Source organism: Xylocopa sonorina, chromosome 5 (assembly GCF_050948175.1).
Source record: "Xylocopa sonorina isolate GNS202 chromosome 5, iyXylSono1_principal, whole genome shotgun sequence".
Lineage (NCBI taxonomy): Eukaryota > Metazoa > Arthropoda > Insecta > Hymenoptera > Apidae > Xylocopa > Xylocopa sonorina.
This window is the reverse complement of record NC_135197.1, coordinates 11,188,491-11,206,418: the sequence shown is the minus strand read 5'-3', so window position 1 is coordinate 11,206,418 and position 17,928 is coordinate 11,188,491. Positions and strand designations below refer to the sequence as shown.

The following is a 17,928-nucleotide window of genomic DNA, read 5'->3' as shown; positions in this document are numbered from 1 at the left end:
AATGAAATCGTGGATAAATATTAGTGGACGTGGAATAAAAAAATCAGGAAATATTTCTGAACGATACTTTTAACCGAGGCCAGGAGAACGGAAGCCGGTAGTTCCTCGAAGGGTAGACGCAGCGGAAAATAAAACAGCTGTACGTATATGACGTGCTTTACATAGCTATGCTGTCGGGTTATGACATTTCAATCATTTTACGACATTTATTTTTTCGTGCTTTTAATAAAAAGGAAAGAAAGAACACCCTAGAGGCTCGAAATGGCGGACGAAATATGTACCACATCGTTGGATGCAATTGGATACAGTGGATTTCGAGCTCAGCGAAACTAAAAAAATGTTCGTGGCTGGAAAACGGGGTCAAACATGACTTTGAATTCGTCACTCTTTTTTTTTTTTTGCTTGGAGTCACTTTTCAAACAAAATACACATCGCGTACGGTGGATAACCGGAGGGACATCGGACATATCAAAGCACTGCACATACACTCCGGCGTATCCCTTTAGCGACGGTTTCATGTGTGTTCAGTAACAGTGTCGTGTCAGAGTCAACCCATATTTAACCTTTCGCGGTCAAGCGGTTTCACCCCCGAACCGATTTATCCTATATACTTTCCAGTGGAACTCGAAACGAAATTATTTTCACTCCTGACACGTACAGGAATATTCTATCAATTACTTTGACAGATATCTCGAAGCTACTTGTACGTATAATAAATATCTCTGTCCACGGAAAACTATAAATAATGGGAACACATTTTGCGACTGAGAACGATGTTCTCGAATCGATAACGAGTTTGGAAGTAAATAGCAATGTCTGAAAGATGTCTATTCATCCGTGAATCTCTATAATTTGCGAGATTACGGATATTTACTGTGCCAACGTGGCAACCGTGTTACTCTTTGAACTATGCCTCAAAGGATTAAGCACGAGATACGATATCGACGGTGACACAACGCTACGTAACACGACGGATGCGTTACGTACAGAGCAAATAGGCTTTAACGTCGCGTTCGTTAGCCACGCCAACAAGACGTCGGTTTGCACTTCCGGCGCGACGTGACTCGGTCTCGTTCGCGATCTACGTATTTCCCCCGGCTGTTTCCCGTATCTGTTTCCATTTTCATGAAAGGCCCGTGCCTCATTCACGTGGATTGGTTCGGTGAATAGGCGGGGATGAAAGAAGGGAACGAAAAGAGGAGGGATTGGTAGTAGGTAAGCCCAGAAAAAACTGCCTTTCAAAGGGTTCCTTTTTTAATTTTCACCAACCCCCTTTGGATCCTCGACGTCTTTGCAACGGAACACGCTTCCTTTTGACCAACGTGGATCGCGTGATTATTGCGTACCACCGATCTATCGGCTGAGCCATGGTTAATTGCGAAATGGTATTTGCTGTCGCTGTACAGTCGCGACCATCGTCAATGTTTGCTGATAAACAGAACGTGCGAATCTAATTAAATAATGAAACGGTGTCCATGCCGCGACACGCGTTCTCGCTCTCGACTTATAATGCTACATCGACGGGTGAACTCCCCTCGAAATTTCCTTCTCAGTTGGCGCCACGAAGTGTAGAACCGGGACGGTCGTGAGCTGACAGCTGCCACTTACGTTCCGCCGTCTTGGAAATTATCGAACCACACGGGTACCAGACCAGTTTCGTCGTATTCTTTATAATCTAGCGTCAGGAATAAAACAGAGTGATCGATCGCAGGTCGCGTGTTTTCGGAGTAAATACAGATTTCGACGGATTGAACATCGAGAAGAGCGCGCGATGCGCTCCCAGAGAAGGATGTCGCTTGAATATTTTTACCTCGGGCGAACCCGAATGGATCGTTGCATTATCCTCGTCCGACAACAATCCCCGATTTATCTTCCTCCCTAAATAACTTTAACAGAGATGTTGTTCCATTCCACGAAACCTTCTCCACGATTCCCGTCTCATCCACTTTACGCAATCGTTCCCCCTTTTGTCAATTTATTGCGCTTACAAAATGAAACAGCCCTGTTAATAGCGCTGAACGTCGACGAGGTTCACGCGACACACGACGCGTGATACGTACATCGAGGAGGATGTTCGCGACAAGAAATCATATCGCAGCGGCTTGTATTTTGCTCCGTCAATTGCCGCTTTATTGCGTTCTTTATGGAGCACAGCTCGCTAAAGGGAACGTGGAGAGGAGCGGAATAACGCGCGTTACGTGCGAATAGAGGAGGCTCGCACGCAAGGTACAACGGTTGGTAAATCCTTGTCTTCCGGAGGAATAAAAACGGACCCAAGGGAGACGCGAGCAAACATCGTTTTGAAATAGATGAGCGAAGGCAACTGCATCGATTAGGCGTGTATCGTAACGAGGTAACCGCGAGTCTCTAGTTTGTGCGGTGGTAGCATCGATTCCCTACCCCAACGAAGGAGTTGCTCGAAACGCGTGGCTACGCGACGGACGAAATTTTTATACCCTCGTATTTTTAGCGACGCCATTGATTCCATTAAAATCGCCGGGATAATTGGATTCTGGAGTAGATGTATAGGGCGAAGTGGAAATTACGAAAGAAAATAAACGAGGGAAGTCGGTTGCCGCGAAATTGGTCAATTACCGAAAATTTCAATCAACCGAAGTAGGAATACCTGTACCGTTCTCCGGTATAGGAAGAATCGCGAGGGCGTAATTATGGCCGGGGTATCGGTTTTACGATTCTTTTGCTGGATTAATGAGAGAGGAAAGTTTTGTTTCCAACTACTTGAAGTTCGTGGGGGAATTAACGTCCATCACGCGTGCCCAAGTTGAAAACGAACCGGGACACGCCTCGAATATCGAGCACTATCGCCGGAACGAAGCCGAGCGAAGGATATTGAAAGACCGCCAGAGGGGTATGACTTTCGTGGTACACCTTTCAAAGTTCCCTTTGAATAAAGGACGCGAATGGTTAATTCGTATGTTGTCTGGCATCGTTTGAAACGAGACAAAGGAAGAGTGGTACTCGCGAGCAAAGGAAAATTAAGCGTATGCAAGAGAGTATGCAAATTACGTTCATTCAGCTTACGTTCGAGAAAGCCTTTCGTTCCTTTCCTTGCGGTTGAATCGGATAATCATGTTTAACGATGCTTCCTCTATTTGCCAAGGAATTCTGAAAAACTCTCGGAGCTTCTTTCTTGAATGCGACCAACGATAACCGCCGGAACGTTCTCGTTTCATCAGAGGTTTACATAAGTAGAATAAGGGCTCTTGAAATACGTTGCGTTCGGTCATAATATCGCGAGAAAATTGACGCTAATTAATGAGATTGTTTCCAGAACAATGAATTCTATCCGCGCAGTCGGGAAGACCGCAAATTCTGTTATTGTTCGCGAAACATTCTCCAATATTACACGATTTTTTTAACCGTTCAATCGTGAAAATAACCCGTTAAACGATAGTTCGATTGTTTACCTCGTAATTATCGGAGAAAATTTTCATCCCGCAATCCACATTCTCAAGTACCCATTAATTGTCTCACGATATTCCATCCTTGTTGCTGAAAACGTATGCTTCATCCCTGACCAAGAGTTACACTTGAAACCGTTTAAAGAGATGTCAGGGGACGTAATTCGCATAATTACCATTTTCCAGTGGTCTCATCGGAACCGCCCACATCTGCCGCGCAAGAGCCAATGAAATCACGATTTCCACTCCGTGAAATCCGTAGATTGACGATCACCTGCCCGATCAGCCACGGAATCTTTCCAATCGGTGAATCTCTGCTGGCTCTTAGCAACACTCCTGAGCATCGACGTCCCGCGAATCAGCTCGCAGACGGCATTAATCATCGGACGAATCAGCCTGACGGTAATTAACGCGACGACCGCGAAGAACGATCGCGTCGGTGCCTCCGCGGACTTTTACGAGACTGCCGGTGAGCAAGTGCGAAATTTTCACGAGGGTTTGCGAGAGTCTGCGAGGTCGGGAAAGTTTCGAACAAAGGTGCTCGAGATATATTACAACGAACACAGACGGAGAAGAACGCGAAGGGTAGTGGCGGGAGGGGGATGAAAGCGCACGAAGCGGAAGAGTGCAAAATTGACGGAAGCCGATTCTCGAGATTGCGAGGACCACGTTGGGAAGAGAAGTTTCCCGAGGTGGCCGAGCTCGGTGAAATTGGATAAAAGGTAGCGCGACGCGTGAATCGCGACGGCCAAAGAGACGAAGGGAATTCGAACCTGGCGCAGTGACACGCTTCAACGACGACGCATCTCCCCTGGTCGAAATCAAAGAAAAACCGAGCTGAAGAGTGGAAGGCAAATATAGAGACGACGCTCGTGTACAGAGGGAAACGCAACAGCGGTGGAGAAACGCAAACAATCCTCGCGGTGGCGAGAGGGTGGACGCGGGAGGTTCGAGTGGAAGAAACGGGGGTGACGTTTAAGAGCAATGGATGGATCTTTACGGGAAATGAACGACCTTCTTGCAGAGATCTAATAACAACCTGACACGAGGATCGAGACAGTACGAAGAGAAAGAAACAAGATTAAGTGGCCGAAGGAACGGGACGACGACGTTGGAGGGTGGAGAACCGGACACAAGGACGCGGAGTCAACGCGGTGCAAAAAAGAAGAGGAAAAATAGGATACTCGATCGAATGAATAACCGAGCTATGAGCGAGTGGAAGCATGAGAATTCCAAGTGGATGTCTCTCCTTGCCCCGATCAAAGTACTTGGCTACACGTTACACCGACCGCCGGCACTCGCGTCACGTATCGAGATCCATTGAGGGGCAAAAATGGGCGCCAACCAGTCGACACGGAACGAGCCGACTCCTGGGGAAGAAGGTGAGTTCGTTTCTGCCAACTGTGCGTTTATTGTTAGCTCCAAGGTGAAGGGTGGCGAGAGGTGGGATGAGTAAGAGATTGCTCCTCGATCGTCCTTCTGCAAGCATGTTACAGCCACGTGGTGCAAATTGAACGAACTCTGACATGGCGAACGCGCTTATACGCGTGTACGACATTTTGAATTCAGTAGATTGCTCGTGATTTAAATTTCTTTCTAGCTAGCTTATCAAAACGATTCATTGACTAATTTCTGTCTGTACGATCTGTAGCAACGTTTCGTAAAGTTCACCGATAGGGATCAAAGAGGGGCAAATAACCATTGGATCGATTGAATTATTAACTTTGGCAGGAACTAGTTTACTATGCGTTAGAAGCAGTTAGGTATCTAGGATTGTCGGAACACTCTGCTTCCCCTAGTTTACTACTCATAATAATCCTTACACGGTGTCCGTGATATTTTGTTAGAACGAGCAGAGGCCAGACGATGGTTTCACAAACATGGAACGCGAAAGAGCCAGTCTGAAGACAAATAAATTCCCAGGAGAAAGATACACATTGTCCTTGCTTTGTTTGATCAACTTTGAAACGACAAGCTGAACTCACGGATTTAATGCGGGGCTGCATTAAGACACAGTTACTTCGTTTCTGTGATATTGTATCAAGTTCACTTTAGATGCAACGCAGAACTAATTTTCAAAGATGTCTCCGTAGACCCATAGAATTCTCTCTGTATAGCCTAGTTAGTAGACCGGGAAAGTCAAGCAAGTCATAAGCCACAAGCTAATTGCGTCCGTTGCGTCAGGTGTTCGTGATCGAAATGCGTAACCGTTCGCAGGATCTTGGGTGTTCACCGAAATCCGCCATGATCATCGATCTAAACGGAGCGCGACAGACGACAGGATATTACAATTTTAGGAGAACAACCACAGCGATTAAACTTCCTGTCGCGATTCTTCGGTATGTTCGCGTAACCGCCGCGAGTTCCGGTCCGCCTCGTGAGCGCCAGTTCTCGTATAATTGATCTTTCGTGAACGTTCGTTCGTTGGTTCTGTTTCGGCGAAGCGTACAATTTCAACAGACGTGGGCTTGTTTCTTTTAAACATCGAGCCATTTTTATTAACTCTAAGCCGTTGTTTCTCTCGTTTCAGTGAACTTCGATCACTTTCAAATCCTGCGCGCCATCGGGAAGGGAAGCTTTGGAAAGGTACGAGATAAACTTTTTCCACTTTTTTAATTAAAATCATTGAAACGTTGCTCGTTCCTTCTGTTTTTTCCCGATGCTTTTCCTTTGAAATAACGAGTCCTTCGAATTATATACTACTCGTAATCCTGGTACCATTTTCTTCAATAATTGGGCCGCGGTAATACCTGGATTGGTTATCGAACTACTATTAATTGAAAGCGTGTAATCTGATTCGTGCTATTGTATAAAATTCGTACGTCTAAATTGAAATATTTCGATAAAAAATTAAGTAATTATCGCGCAAAAATACGAACACACCCGGCCAGTTTCATCATACGCGGCTGCAATTTTGTTTCGTTTGCGAAATGCAAATTTTAATTAAATCTGACCTCCGAAACAGTAGGTTACATTATCAGGTCCAGCTGAAACCTATTATCCATCGGATGGAAATACGAACTATCATTTTCCAGCCCAGTTGCTGTGTAGGTGCTCGTAAACCTTTCTTCGTGACATAATTCGCCACTCGCTCATCGATAGCCACTCTCCAACGTTATTTCGCGTGCCACGGCTAATTACCATTGCAGACTAGACCCATTTCCATAATTCATACCGAATCGATGGCTAAACTTCGCCTCGAAAAATATCCACGTCGTATTACCTTTCTTGCTCGTTAACATTTAACCTCCCTTCGACAGAAGCAAGAAAGAAGAACGGAGGGGGAAAAAAGATTCCATCGTAATTCATCAGCGACCCCGTTCTCGATATTCCAAGACTCTTACCATCCTCCGTTATTCCGTGGTCGCGCGTCATTTTTCCCTGTCGCAAACGTCCACGAGCCTCGTTTATTGTCGAGCAATAATAATCAGGCCAGCGTCGAGCCAAAGCGATTCACCGCTGATCCGGTAACGAGCCATTAATTATTTCTTAATAGGTGTGCATAGTACAGAAGAGGGACCGTTCCGGGAACATGTACGCGATGAAGTACGTCCACAAGGGTGAGTGCGCGGTGAAAGGGGCGTTGAAGAACGTCGCGCGAGAAGTGGAGATCCTCTCGCAGCTGGAACATCCCTGTTTGGTGAACTTGTGGTTCAGCTTCCAAGGTAAACCGATCGTCCCCGCTCTTCGAATCTCGTCGGACGAGATTACCATCGTTTCGCATCCCCCTTCGTAATCGATTTTCCATGCCGGACGGTGGCTAAAAGCATTACGCGAACTAACTCGATCGACGATCTTTCTTCGTTCGTTTCCGCCGTTTAGACCTTTAATTATCCCAACTCGTCGAGTCCATCGAACGAACGCAACGAAAATTAAATCCGTGCGTCGTCTCGTTCCAGACGAGGAAGACCTTTTCATGGTCTCCGACTTGCTGCTCGGCGGGGACCTGAGGTACCACATCCAGCAAGAGGTCGTGTTCACCGAGGAGAGCGTGGTGCTATTCGTCGCGGAGATCGCGCTGGCCCTCGATTATTTACGGTGTCACAAAATCGTTCACCGTGACATAAAGCCTGACAACATCCTGTTGGACGAGGAAGGTACGTGCCGAGCCTTGCTTCGCGTATTAAAAATTTACCGTCAACTTCGTCTTCTTTCCTTTATGCGTGGAATAATTCAGGGCCTCGCTACGAAATCTCCTTTGCCGAGGAGTTCTTCCAGCTTAGCGCGACGGTAAATGGTAAAAATGGAGAACACCGGGAATCTAACCGATTTACGAGCGTCCCATAACGATCCTTGAGAGGGAAAACCTGTCGAGCAAGCACTTTGATCCCTCTTTTATTCGCGGAGCTCGCGAGGAAATATCGTTTTTTAAACTTTACTGCTCCTCCCCGACTTTTTTCACTGACCAAATTAATAATGAAATTCAACGTCAGTTGAATCGCTCTGAAACTTCATCATAATATATCATATTCTATCATATTATCGGCCGGTGCCGGGTGGTTATTGTTAAAAACAACGTCTATGGCTGCGATCAGACCGAGGCACGTTCCAGAGATAACACGAATTTACGTTACACTCGTTCCACTTCTACGAACTATAAATACATTACACTCGCTACAAACTCTCGGATCCCTACGTAAACCGAGGAGAACGGGCTCTTCATCGGTGTAATTCCTGGATTCTGTGCCCCATTATCCGCCAAGGAATTACGATGAAGCGCAAAATACGCGATGCTGTAGTACTAACGAACTTGGTACCAACTGGATTTATTTATTATTTCCTCATCTTCCATCCCGCTATGAAACGAACACGAACAAGTCTTTGATGCAACAATGCAACCTGGAAATGTTTGGTGATAAGAAATATTACGATGGATTTATACATATCTCCTCGTTTCGTTCGTTTAACGTGTTCCCTCGCCCGTTGTTTCCTCCTTGGGAAAATTTATAAACGCACAGTATACATTTTGCAAGACTCTGACAAAAAAATTCAGAAAGAAATTGGAGACAATACGAAACAGAGCGCGTTGATGATCACATGGTGGGAAACTTGAAACACAACAGTGGAAGAACACTGGCGACGAGGAAGTTTACATGCTACCGTAGTGGAAAATGGTCTGTCGGACAATCCAATTTGCCGCTCGAAATAATTAGATGATCGCCTACTCGAGCGACTTTATCGTTCGTCGTGGTATCTAATATCCTTACTGCATACCTTTAACGTGTTCTGCAGAGAGTGTCGCATTATCAAAGGAGACCATCTTCGAAGAGAAACTCGCCGCGACAGAATGCCGCGAACAGAAATTTACGCTCCGAATAATTAATTCCGCTGTCCTATTTGCAATTACGTTTATTTAATTCACTCGCCGTCACAGGGTTTGCGAACGAAAATCAAAACGCTAACGTTCGCTGACCTCGCACCACCTTCGTCGCGCGCGTTTCTTTAAACGCAGGCTGATTTAATCAGCAAACGAAGTCGAACGAGATCCTTGTTAGTTCAGTCCTTCTTCTCTTTCTTGTTTTATTGCGTTTTCCAGTTAGCGCCGTTAATTACGTACGTTCGATAGGAATATTACTAAAATACACAGCAAGTTCAGTCCTCGAAACTCCCTTCCGTCCAGCGATTCCGAATAAAGACGAGCGGACGAGGAGGGTATGGAAATTTCTGTTGAAGACACCCTCGAACTAAGTCCGATGTATAATTCAACGCGCGGTTCCCTCCACCAAAGCGATGTGCTTTAAGAGGAATAGCCGGAGTTGAAATATGTTTCGCAAATTCACCTTGGGGCACAGCCTTCCCCTGTAATAAATCGCACGTTGCGTTTCTTACGGGCGGAAGCGGGATAAACGGGGGGTGGAGAGCGTAGCGGAAAGCGACGCGGAAGATACACGGTGATCATCGCCGGAAATACGTGAAACGAAGCTGCACTCTCGATATAAATCGGCTCGTGGATGGGAGAGTCGAACGTGAAAGGGAACGTCGGTCCAAACTGAAAGGATTCGCGCGTCTGAAAAGAGGCCTCGGTGCCTCTTCAATTATCAACCTTTAGCGTGAGCGCGCCCTCGTTCAATGCGTTCGACCGTGTACTTACACACCGTCGAACGATATTTGGAGTCCTGCAAATGGTGGCAGGACTGCCGGCAAACTTGCACTTGGTTCGTTTGCGTATCAACCGACCCGTTTACTGCATACCTTTAACGCATTTGATTTCCACGTTCACGTAGACAAACGCGGCAATCGAGCGACACACGGTCTTAATTAACGTGCGCTCGTGAACGTCAGAATTGCTTCCTCGTTATCGGTGAAGCTGTTCGATCGAAGATCGGAACGAAGATTGTCTTTCGAATCTTCCAATGTCGATCTTTTGCTAGCGAATGGATTAAAGAATACAATATCGAGCAAGTGGACCGGTTAAAGGAGACTGTTCGAACGGAACCGTAGAACATTTGGCATTTACTTCGACGAGGATTAAAAAGAAGCGTCAGATCGCAGGATTTTCTATCGGAAACGGTTCCAATAAGTCTTGAAATGAGGTGGTAAGCCCGACTGAAACAGTTGCTCCGTTCCAACGAATGTCGTCTATTTCCTGGGGTGATCTTAATGAAAATAGAAGTCCGCAATGCTTCGCGCTGTACGAAACACCGGACAATTCACCCTGCAGTTGATATTTCGTCATCAGCTGAAGTGCCAGAGACACGTGGCCTGGAAATCGATAATTTTTATCTACACGACGCTACACGGTAATCGAACAGCGAAGCAGCTAATTCATTGTTGGTAATTCGAGCTTTAATTAATAAAACCGATTAAATTTCCCTATAACGGAGAGGGTGCAGCCAAGCGGAAAGAGTTTAGCAATTATGCGAACGAGTATCCGGGATAAATTATTAGCGAAACAATGGGGCAAACAATCGACTATTTGCAATTACAAGTTTTAAGTTGTCGATATTAATATTAATAACAAACACACGGTAGAACCTTGCCACGAAGTTGAAAACTATATTTATTAGGTTCCTATTAGTTCGCATCGACGAAAACCGCGCAGTTTCCAAGTTCCAAGGTAAACTGCCGGGCAAAGTTTCCAGATTGGACGCGAATACGTGATCCGTCACGAGAATTGGTATTATTGTTGAACTGCGATAAAAAAAAGAGAAGACCCTAGGTAGGGAGTTTAATCGAATAGACGGAACTTGAGTATTAAAGTTTGAAAGTAGTTCGAGAAAGAAGGGGAGTGTTGAAAGATCGTAATAAAATCTGGAGAGAGATCCCGTGCGCGCATTGAGATATTCAGATATTCAATTCCTACATGGCAAATAAGACATGAGTTACGATAAAGAAATTAACATTTAACGGAGCAAAGGATCCTTTCTATCGGATCTAATTCATTCATCGATGCCACGCACTATCGATCACCTGCCTCACGACGAAAGTGAACGACCAAGTGACTGGCTATTCGTCCCGCCTGATCCAATCAAACTCCAACCAGCACACCTTTTACGATCGAGGTTTATCCCGGAAAAGAATGATCGATAAAGACACGGCGACGGAGAACCGCTTCTGATTGTTCATCAAAGGGCAAAGAACGGCTGTAATAGAGGACCGCATTATATTCCGGTGACGTAGCAGCAGGCCACAGATCCGGTCATTTTCCTCTCCCTCTGTCTCTCTTTTCCTTCTCTTTAGAGCGTACGCGGAGGTACGGACTGAGTCAGCCTATAAATAATTTTACGCTTCCGATTCGACCCGAGGCCTCGTGCCTTGGAAGCTTTACCTTCCACCCTTTGACACGACCGCGCCGTCTCAAAGAGCCCTCGTCCTCGATCCATTACAAAAACGTTCGCAATAAAAGAACGAAAAGAGGCGAGGCTCGAAACGGAGTTGAATAAAAAGTTCCGTTACGAGAGATTTCCATGCCCATTACGTCACCTCGGGAGAGGATTTCTCGGCTGGCTTTCAAACACTTTTCTGGGTACCAATTTTTCTTCAATTTCTAAACGACCGTCCGACCGAAAGTGCCCGTGATCACGGTAGACGGGATCGAGAGATGAAGCTCGCTTTGTACGATTTGTCAGCGATCAGAAATATGGACTACCTTTTTATTTCGACCTGTAGGGTTCTTATTAAGTCCCCGTTTCCCGCTCGATGTACTCGTCGCGCGGAATTCAAAGCGTACCACGGAGGGGCCTGGAATTTCACAATTTCGTCGACGGATTTGAATTATGTCGCCCGCGGCGGTTCAAATTAGTTTCGCGAGATCGAAAACACGCAAGCTCCTTTAGCTTACTTCATAAGTCGTCGAGTAATCCCGCACCTCGCGGCGAATTTCACTTCGCGAACCAACGAACTCTCCTCGTAAACCAAATTACCCGTAAACTAAACGCATAATCTCTGAACGCTTCGAAATTTGCTTGACATTAAAGAAGCGTCGCAGCGAAGTGACGCCCCGTGTCGAGGTACTCGCGTCGATATCAACGCTGGAAAGTCCTGATGTCGAAAATTATTTTCTTCCACGATACTTTCATTAGCACATCCGAACGCGAAAAAAAGTGTTTGTCGTTCGAAAACGGACTAAGAACAGTAAGGCACTCGATAGCATCACCTTCAAAAGGGCTTGCCTACGCGGCACGGAAGAAGGGCAACCCCAATTTCCTACCACATTTAGCCGACAGCTGCTCGAGCCTCGAAATTGCTTCTGCATCATTTAAAATTACCAGGGCCGAGTGTCGCTCCTTTACGTGCGACTTGCGACGTTGCCTTTTAACCCTTTCACCGGTCGATGAACGCGTCAGCGAGCCGTGCTTTTAAAAATTCCGTAAAAATTACCAAGAGGAAGGCACGGCCCGGCGTTAATTCCATCGGGAGACCTCCATTTTGTCTGCTCGACGTACCGCGAAATTTACCTCCGTTGTTTTCGCGACGGTTCTTATCGCTCATTTAACTTCGATATTAATTAACCGACATACGATAGAGTCAAAGTCGTTTTCGCCATTAAACGTACGATACGTCCTCGTTCTGGCTTAGAAATCGTAATGTCGATAAGAAATGAAGATAAACTGGCGTATAACGATGCGGGGTTCGAGTGAAACATTTCAAAAAAGATTAATGTTCGCCCTGTGTGCGCACGTTGATCGATACTTTCCACTCGTTCACTCCGGAAACCTCATATTTCTCCAGACGAAAGGTGTTCGTAGAATAGCTGATCGACGTCGGGTAACAGGATATTGGATCGTCTCCGAGTAAATCGAAGCCACGCATACGACGCACCGTTCGTAATGTTCGTAGCAGACGGTGATCGGTAGCTAACGATCGCCAGCTGGCGACTAATCGAATCGGTGTCGTTGTTCCCGGCATAGCAAGGGGATATTTGAAAGGCGAAGATTCCTTGTTCGATTCCGAATAACAGCTTACGCGACGAGGATTCCGTTCTGTTTAGGGCACGCGCACGTGACGGATTTCAACATCGCAACGGTGCTGGAAAATGGGGAACTAGCCACGTCGATGTCAGGAACGAAACCATACATAGGTACGAATTAATTATAGGATAGACGTTGCGTCGGTTTGATTAATCAAGCTTGAAACAGTCGATGATGCCTAAGCAATTCGTTTCAAGCTCATTGGCTAACAGGAAGAAAGCGGTTTCTGATACAATTAAGCAATACTCGATGAGAGAGACTCCTTTGATCTCTGATTAAGGATGACTGAATTGAAATGTTATCTTCCTCGTTTCCTCGTTATTGTATCGTATTTACCTCATTATTCGCGTTGGTAAATAGTCTGCAATGTGTCACGATTTTGACGTGGCCGCTATCTTATTCGAACAAGCATCGATACGCTCGCCATTATATCCAGTGCAGTAGATTAAGATTAGGTACTAGCCTAGTCTGTGCATTGCGGTATAATCTACTGAAGTGGATACAGCGACACGGGTGTGTACAACCGTGTTGTAATCATATTAAGATAGTGACCGTGTGTCAGGAAACGTGACATATATAGTAAAACTGTCTAGATAGAGAGACACACGTATATACGCTTACTTTCAGATGCATGAAAAGGAACGAATAAATCATCCCGTTCCCTTAATATCTCTACATATGTATCGTATCGAGCAGTACTTTTCTCAATGTTATTCGAATGCAGCTCCGGAAATTTACATGTGCTCCTGCGAGGAATACGGTGTCCTTGGCTACGGCTTCGCCGTCGACTGGTGGAGCCTGGGAGTTCTTGCTTGGGAAACCCTTGCCGGAGAACGCCCTTATCCACTCTGCTCCACTACGTCTCATAGAGAGGCTTTGCAGATCTTACAGGTAAAATTGTCGACGAGGAGGTTTTATACGTTCCTTTCCCTTCTTCGTCGATCCTTGCACCACTGTCGAGTCGTATTTCCCTCACGGTCCACGGTTGAATGCCACGTGATACCATTTCCGTACGACGTTCCGACTCGGCGATGCCCGAATGAAAGAAACATTGTCATTTAGAAGGAAAGGCCGACGCCCACCGGCTGGAGTTCGTTGATATGCGAGCTGTTGGACAGATTACTAACCGTAACGCCTGGGGCGCGGGTATCCACGTTGGAGGAGCTGAAGCGAGTGACTGCGATGAGAGGGCTCGACTTCGACAAAGTGTTGAACAAGCAGATCAAGCCGCCATTCACGCCGCCGAAGGATCACCTGAATTGCGATCCGACGTTCGAGCTGGAGGAGATGATCATCGAGACGAAGCCGTTGCACAAGAAGAAGAAGCGTCTCGCGAAGCAAAGGTAAGCGGGTTACGGCGTGGTGAAATTAATTGCACGATTCCAGCCGACGTCCTGTGATCTGTCCCCTGTTACTCCCCAAAGGAAATTGACGCCAAGGATATTGATTAAAGGCAGTCCTTTTTACTTTGCCCCGCCATTCTATTCTTCTCATTCGAAGGATCCGTTTTAAATTTATCCTTCGTGTTTTCTTGCCATCGAGTTGCTTCCACGTCCAGTTCTCTTCCATTCTTCTAATTTACATTCGATCTCGACACTCTGCCGTCTATCGTTCGTTCGTTCCAATGATTGCGTCGAGAATTTTTCACTTTGCAAGGAACCGAAGGTCTTCGTTTCTTCTGTTATGCGCGCAGATCCCTGAAAGTCGATCATCCCGTGGAAGAGGCGGCGCTGGGGACAGTGGAAGGCGCTGGACCGAGCGTGGACCTCAGGAGATTAGCGTTCATCCCGGAATACCGTGTGTACAATCGTGAACGCGAAATGGAGAGGCAGGAGAGGGAGAGGAAGGAGAAACAGTGGGAGGAGGATCTGAACACTGCCATGAAGGGTGCCGAGGAGAGGCTGAAGTGAGTTAAACCGCTGAACTAATTACCGCTCCGCTTCGACGTCGCAATTGTCGTGCTCTTTTTTACTTTTCGAGAGAGGCGAACGATAGAGGTAATTTTAAAGTAGCTGAGAGAGGATTTAATAAGAAGAGTAAATGGGGATTCCGCGCCGGTAGATGATGACCCGCGAGAGCACAGGGGGAGAAATAATTGTTGGAGGGACTCCTTTTATTTAGTGCGAGATATCTAGTCTAACGTATAACGAACCTGACAATGTTCAATTTTCAAGCATTAGATAAATAATTATTCATTCTGACCAGGAATAAAGTAAGTTTCATTATAAATTAGACACCGAATGACGGAGCTCAACTTTCACATGTTACCGAATGAACGATCGATACGCGTCAAAATCGCGACAAGAGAAAAACCATTGATCGGGAAACAGCCTCGGCTATAAATTCCACGCTGCGAAAAAGTTATAAACGCTCTTTGGAAGTTTCGGTCTCGCTTTTCGCGATACCTTTGGACTGTAGCCAATTGCAACAAAAGTCAAGCTCTCCTGTTCGCAAAGCGTGAACCATTCACGTGATACCTTTGAATTATTTGAATTACAAGAATTTCCACTTCCCCATAAATACTAAATTATTAATTCTAAGAGATCGATATCAAATGGGATAATTACAGAACGAGGCAACAGCCGGCGCAACGAACGGGAAATCGTCTGAGCGTTTCGACGACCAGCGTGAAAACGCGTATAAACGCATCCCCCAGGCAAGGGAGACGCGCCAGCACCGCGACGTCGTCGGATATCGACTACATCGACGCCAGTCCTGAGCCTTCGACATCGTAAATTCCTCTTGAAGAAATTCTGCACGGAAGACAGATGACGATGTACATTCCCGAGAACATTTCGGCGAGTGGTCGTTTCTGAAATTTAATCTTTATTCCCCGATTTGTAGATTCTCGAACCGTTTAAAAAGTTTCCTCCCGATCCATGGTAAATCGATTCAGACCTTCGAACGATGGATTTCTTCGATCCAGTGCTCGTACGAGCCAATGTGAATTCGGTAGAAGTAAAATGGACGAAGAGAGATCCGAGTGTCTTTCTTCAATTTTGAAATCTTTTTTTCTGATAGAGTTGATATAGATATATTAATATACATATATACCTACTTGAAACGTACGATTGAATGATAGCAAAGTACCGCGGAGAGATTCATCTAGCTTTCTTAATTGTAATTCTATCGAATAATTATCGAATCTTTCCCGAAGAATTAAAACTCGTACCTCAGCTGATCGATCTCACGCCGCTTCTCGTTCTCTCTTCTAAGGAAAAGCGTATCGTTTATTTTTATAAAGAACAGAAGAAGAAACAACCGACCAAAGTGGAGCCTTTCAAAGAGCATTTTACCAAAACGAAAGTTTACCGAAAGAAGGGAAGAAGACATTAGAGCAACGGCTCTCTCCTCATCCCCCCCGACTTCATCACCATCCTTCAGAAAGCGAAACAATCGAACAAAGCAACGTGGTCCAGGGGATACTCGACAGAACCCTCGGCACGGCTCGCTGTTCACTTCAAGTTGGTACGTGCTGCTTAACTTCCCTCTTAGAATGTTACGAAACTCGTGTAGCCTCGGTTCCGATGAAATTTTGTAACGTTAAATGGGGTTGAAATCGTCGGATCGTAGAATCATAGGAAATCGATATCTTGCGAATCTTTTTAGCTAATTGCGCCCAGAGAGTACAAACCTGGAAATATTTTAGTTGAAAACAGAGTTCAGTGCTCCTTCAAAAGATATTCCTGCTCGAATACCAAGTGCCATCAGCGCAATTTTTATTTTTTTCAAACGTTCTTCCATGTCTGTCGAATAAAACATCTAAGAAAACGTTTCGAGGTTTGTACTCGGCTTTAGCGATACGTTCCCTCGATTCACATCCCTGCCACCATTCCGCGCACCTCGAATCGTATTAAAAACAGATCAACGATCGCATCTCTGATAATCAACCAGTGAACACCACAAACACTGTAATTTTATAAATAATTGTAAAAAGAGAATATAAGTTGTAACGTAAAATTAAACGATAATTAAATAAAAATGATATACAATTAAACAACACTTATTGTTTTTCAAATGCGATCACTTTTGTTCTTCCGTCGATCCATTAATTGCATTTACTGTCGTTCAGGACGAGAAAACGGAAACCGTTGAGAACCTGATCAACCAAAAGAGAAGGTAACGTTCAGAAACTGTTGCAAAATTCTCGACGCTTTTGGTAATTGATGTTTACTAGAAATGGTTGCAAACAGAGATTCGGTATCGAAGTCGAGCGTGACTGGAGAAAGGAGTGCCGAATGATCGATAACGGTGGCGCCGTTTCGCTAAACAGAACAGAAAGGATAAAAAGAACAGGACCGAGGCAAGTTTTTAATTTAATTAGAATAATAAATTAGACGAATGAGAACTGTATATACTTGGGGTTTCTTGTATTTGCAACGTTCGAATGATGAAAGCACGGTCTTTGGTAAGCTTGCCTTGACAAAGTAGCGATAAGAAAGTACTTACGTTGAGAAGCAAAAAAAATTGCGAGTATGAAGAATGAAAAATAGCGTTGAATCAATACGATGTTATGGAAAATACAGCGATAAGAAACGTAAAAGTAGGCACGTGTTACCCAGAGAAAATTGAAAGAAAATTGTCGAGCAAACATTGACAGAGATAAATTCGATTCAAGAGTAGAAGCCTTTTATCGACGGTGTGTAGTGACTTTCGAGTATTTATTTTGATACCTATACATATAAGCAATAATACTATAAAATAACATGTTTAGGCATTTGGTGCGCATGTTAATAATTGGTGTCGCGTACCTCTAAAACACTTGTGCCAACGATATTTCATTAAACGGGTGAGAACCATTGGAGATTCCCTCTTTCTCTCGCCGCGTCTCTAATCATGATGAACGATGTAATTATACTTATCGAACCGCGCCCATTACTTCACTTCGCAACGCGAAACAAGCTTTTATCCGCAAATATTAACGATCCTAGGAAATGACTATAAATATTTGCTCTTTTTTTCCACTCGTTTCCCACGTCTATAAAGCGTTCTAATTTCCCTTCGGGAGAAGCTTCCCGCACCCATGAAACTTAATCAAGACTAATGCGATTTCGCACTTGCGGAGGAACGAGGGTCTCCTCGTCTCACTCTTATAA

The 17,928-nt window shown here is 45.1% G+C and overlaps 1 protein-coding gene across 5 annotated transcripts in view; it reads left to right on the top strand.

Annotated features, from left to right (window-relative positions):
• LOC143423399 (serine/threonine-protein kinase 32A) overlaps positions 1–15,854 on the top strand; it is a 49,239-nt gene extending 33,385 nt beyond the window's left edge. For 2 of the 5 annotated variants that reach the window (XM_076894702.1, XM_076894701.1), the window contains exons 2-10: positions 3,609–4,804; positions 5,953–6,008; positions 6,919–7,087; positions 7,322–7,519; positions 12,853–12,942; positions 13,557–13,723; positions 13,895–14,175; positions 14,526–14,738; positions 15,402–15,854. In XM_076894702.1, the coding sequence (XP_076750817.1) occupies positions 4,756–4,804; positions 5,953–6,008; positions 6,919–7,087; positions 7,322–7,519; positions 12,853–12,942; positions 13,557–13,723; positions 13,895–14,175; positions 14,526–14,738; positions 15,402–15,567 (1,389 nt within the window). In that variant the 5' untranslated portion in view covers positions 3,609–4,755 and the 3' untranslated portion in view covers positions 15,568–15,854. The remainder of the gene's footprint in view (positions 1–3,608; positions 4,805–5,952; positions 6,009–6,918; positions 7,088–7,321; positions 7,520–12,852; positions 12,943–13,556; positions 13,724–13,894; positions 14,176–14,525; positions 14,739–15,401) is intronic. The other 3 variants (XM_076894703.1, XM_076894704.1, XM_076894705.1) reach the window with 3 other exon arrangements.
• Positions 15,855–17,928: the final 2,074 nt, after the last annotated feature.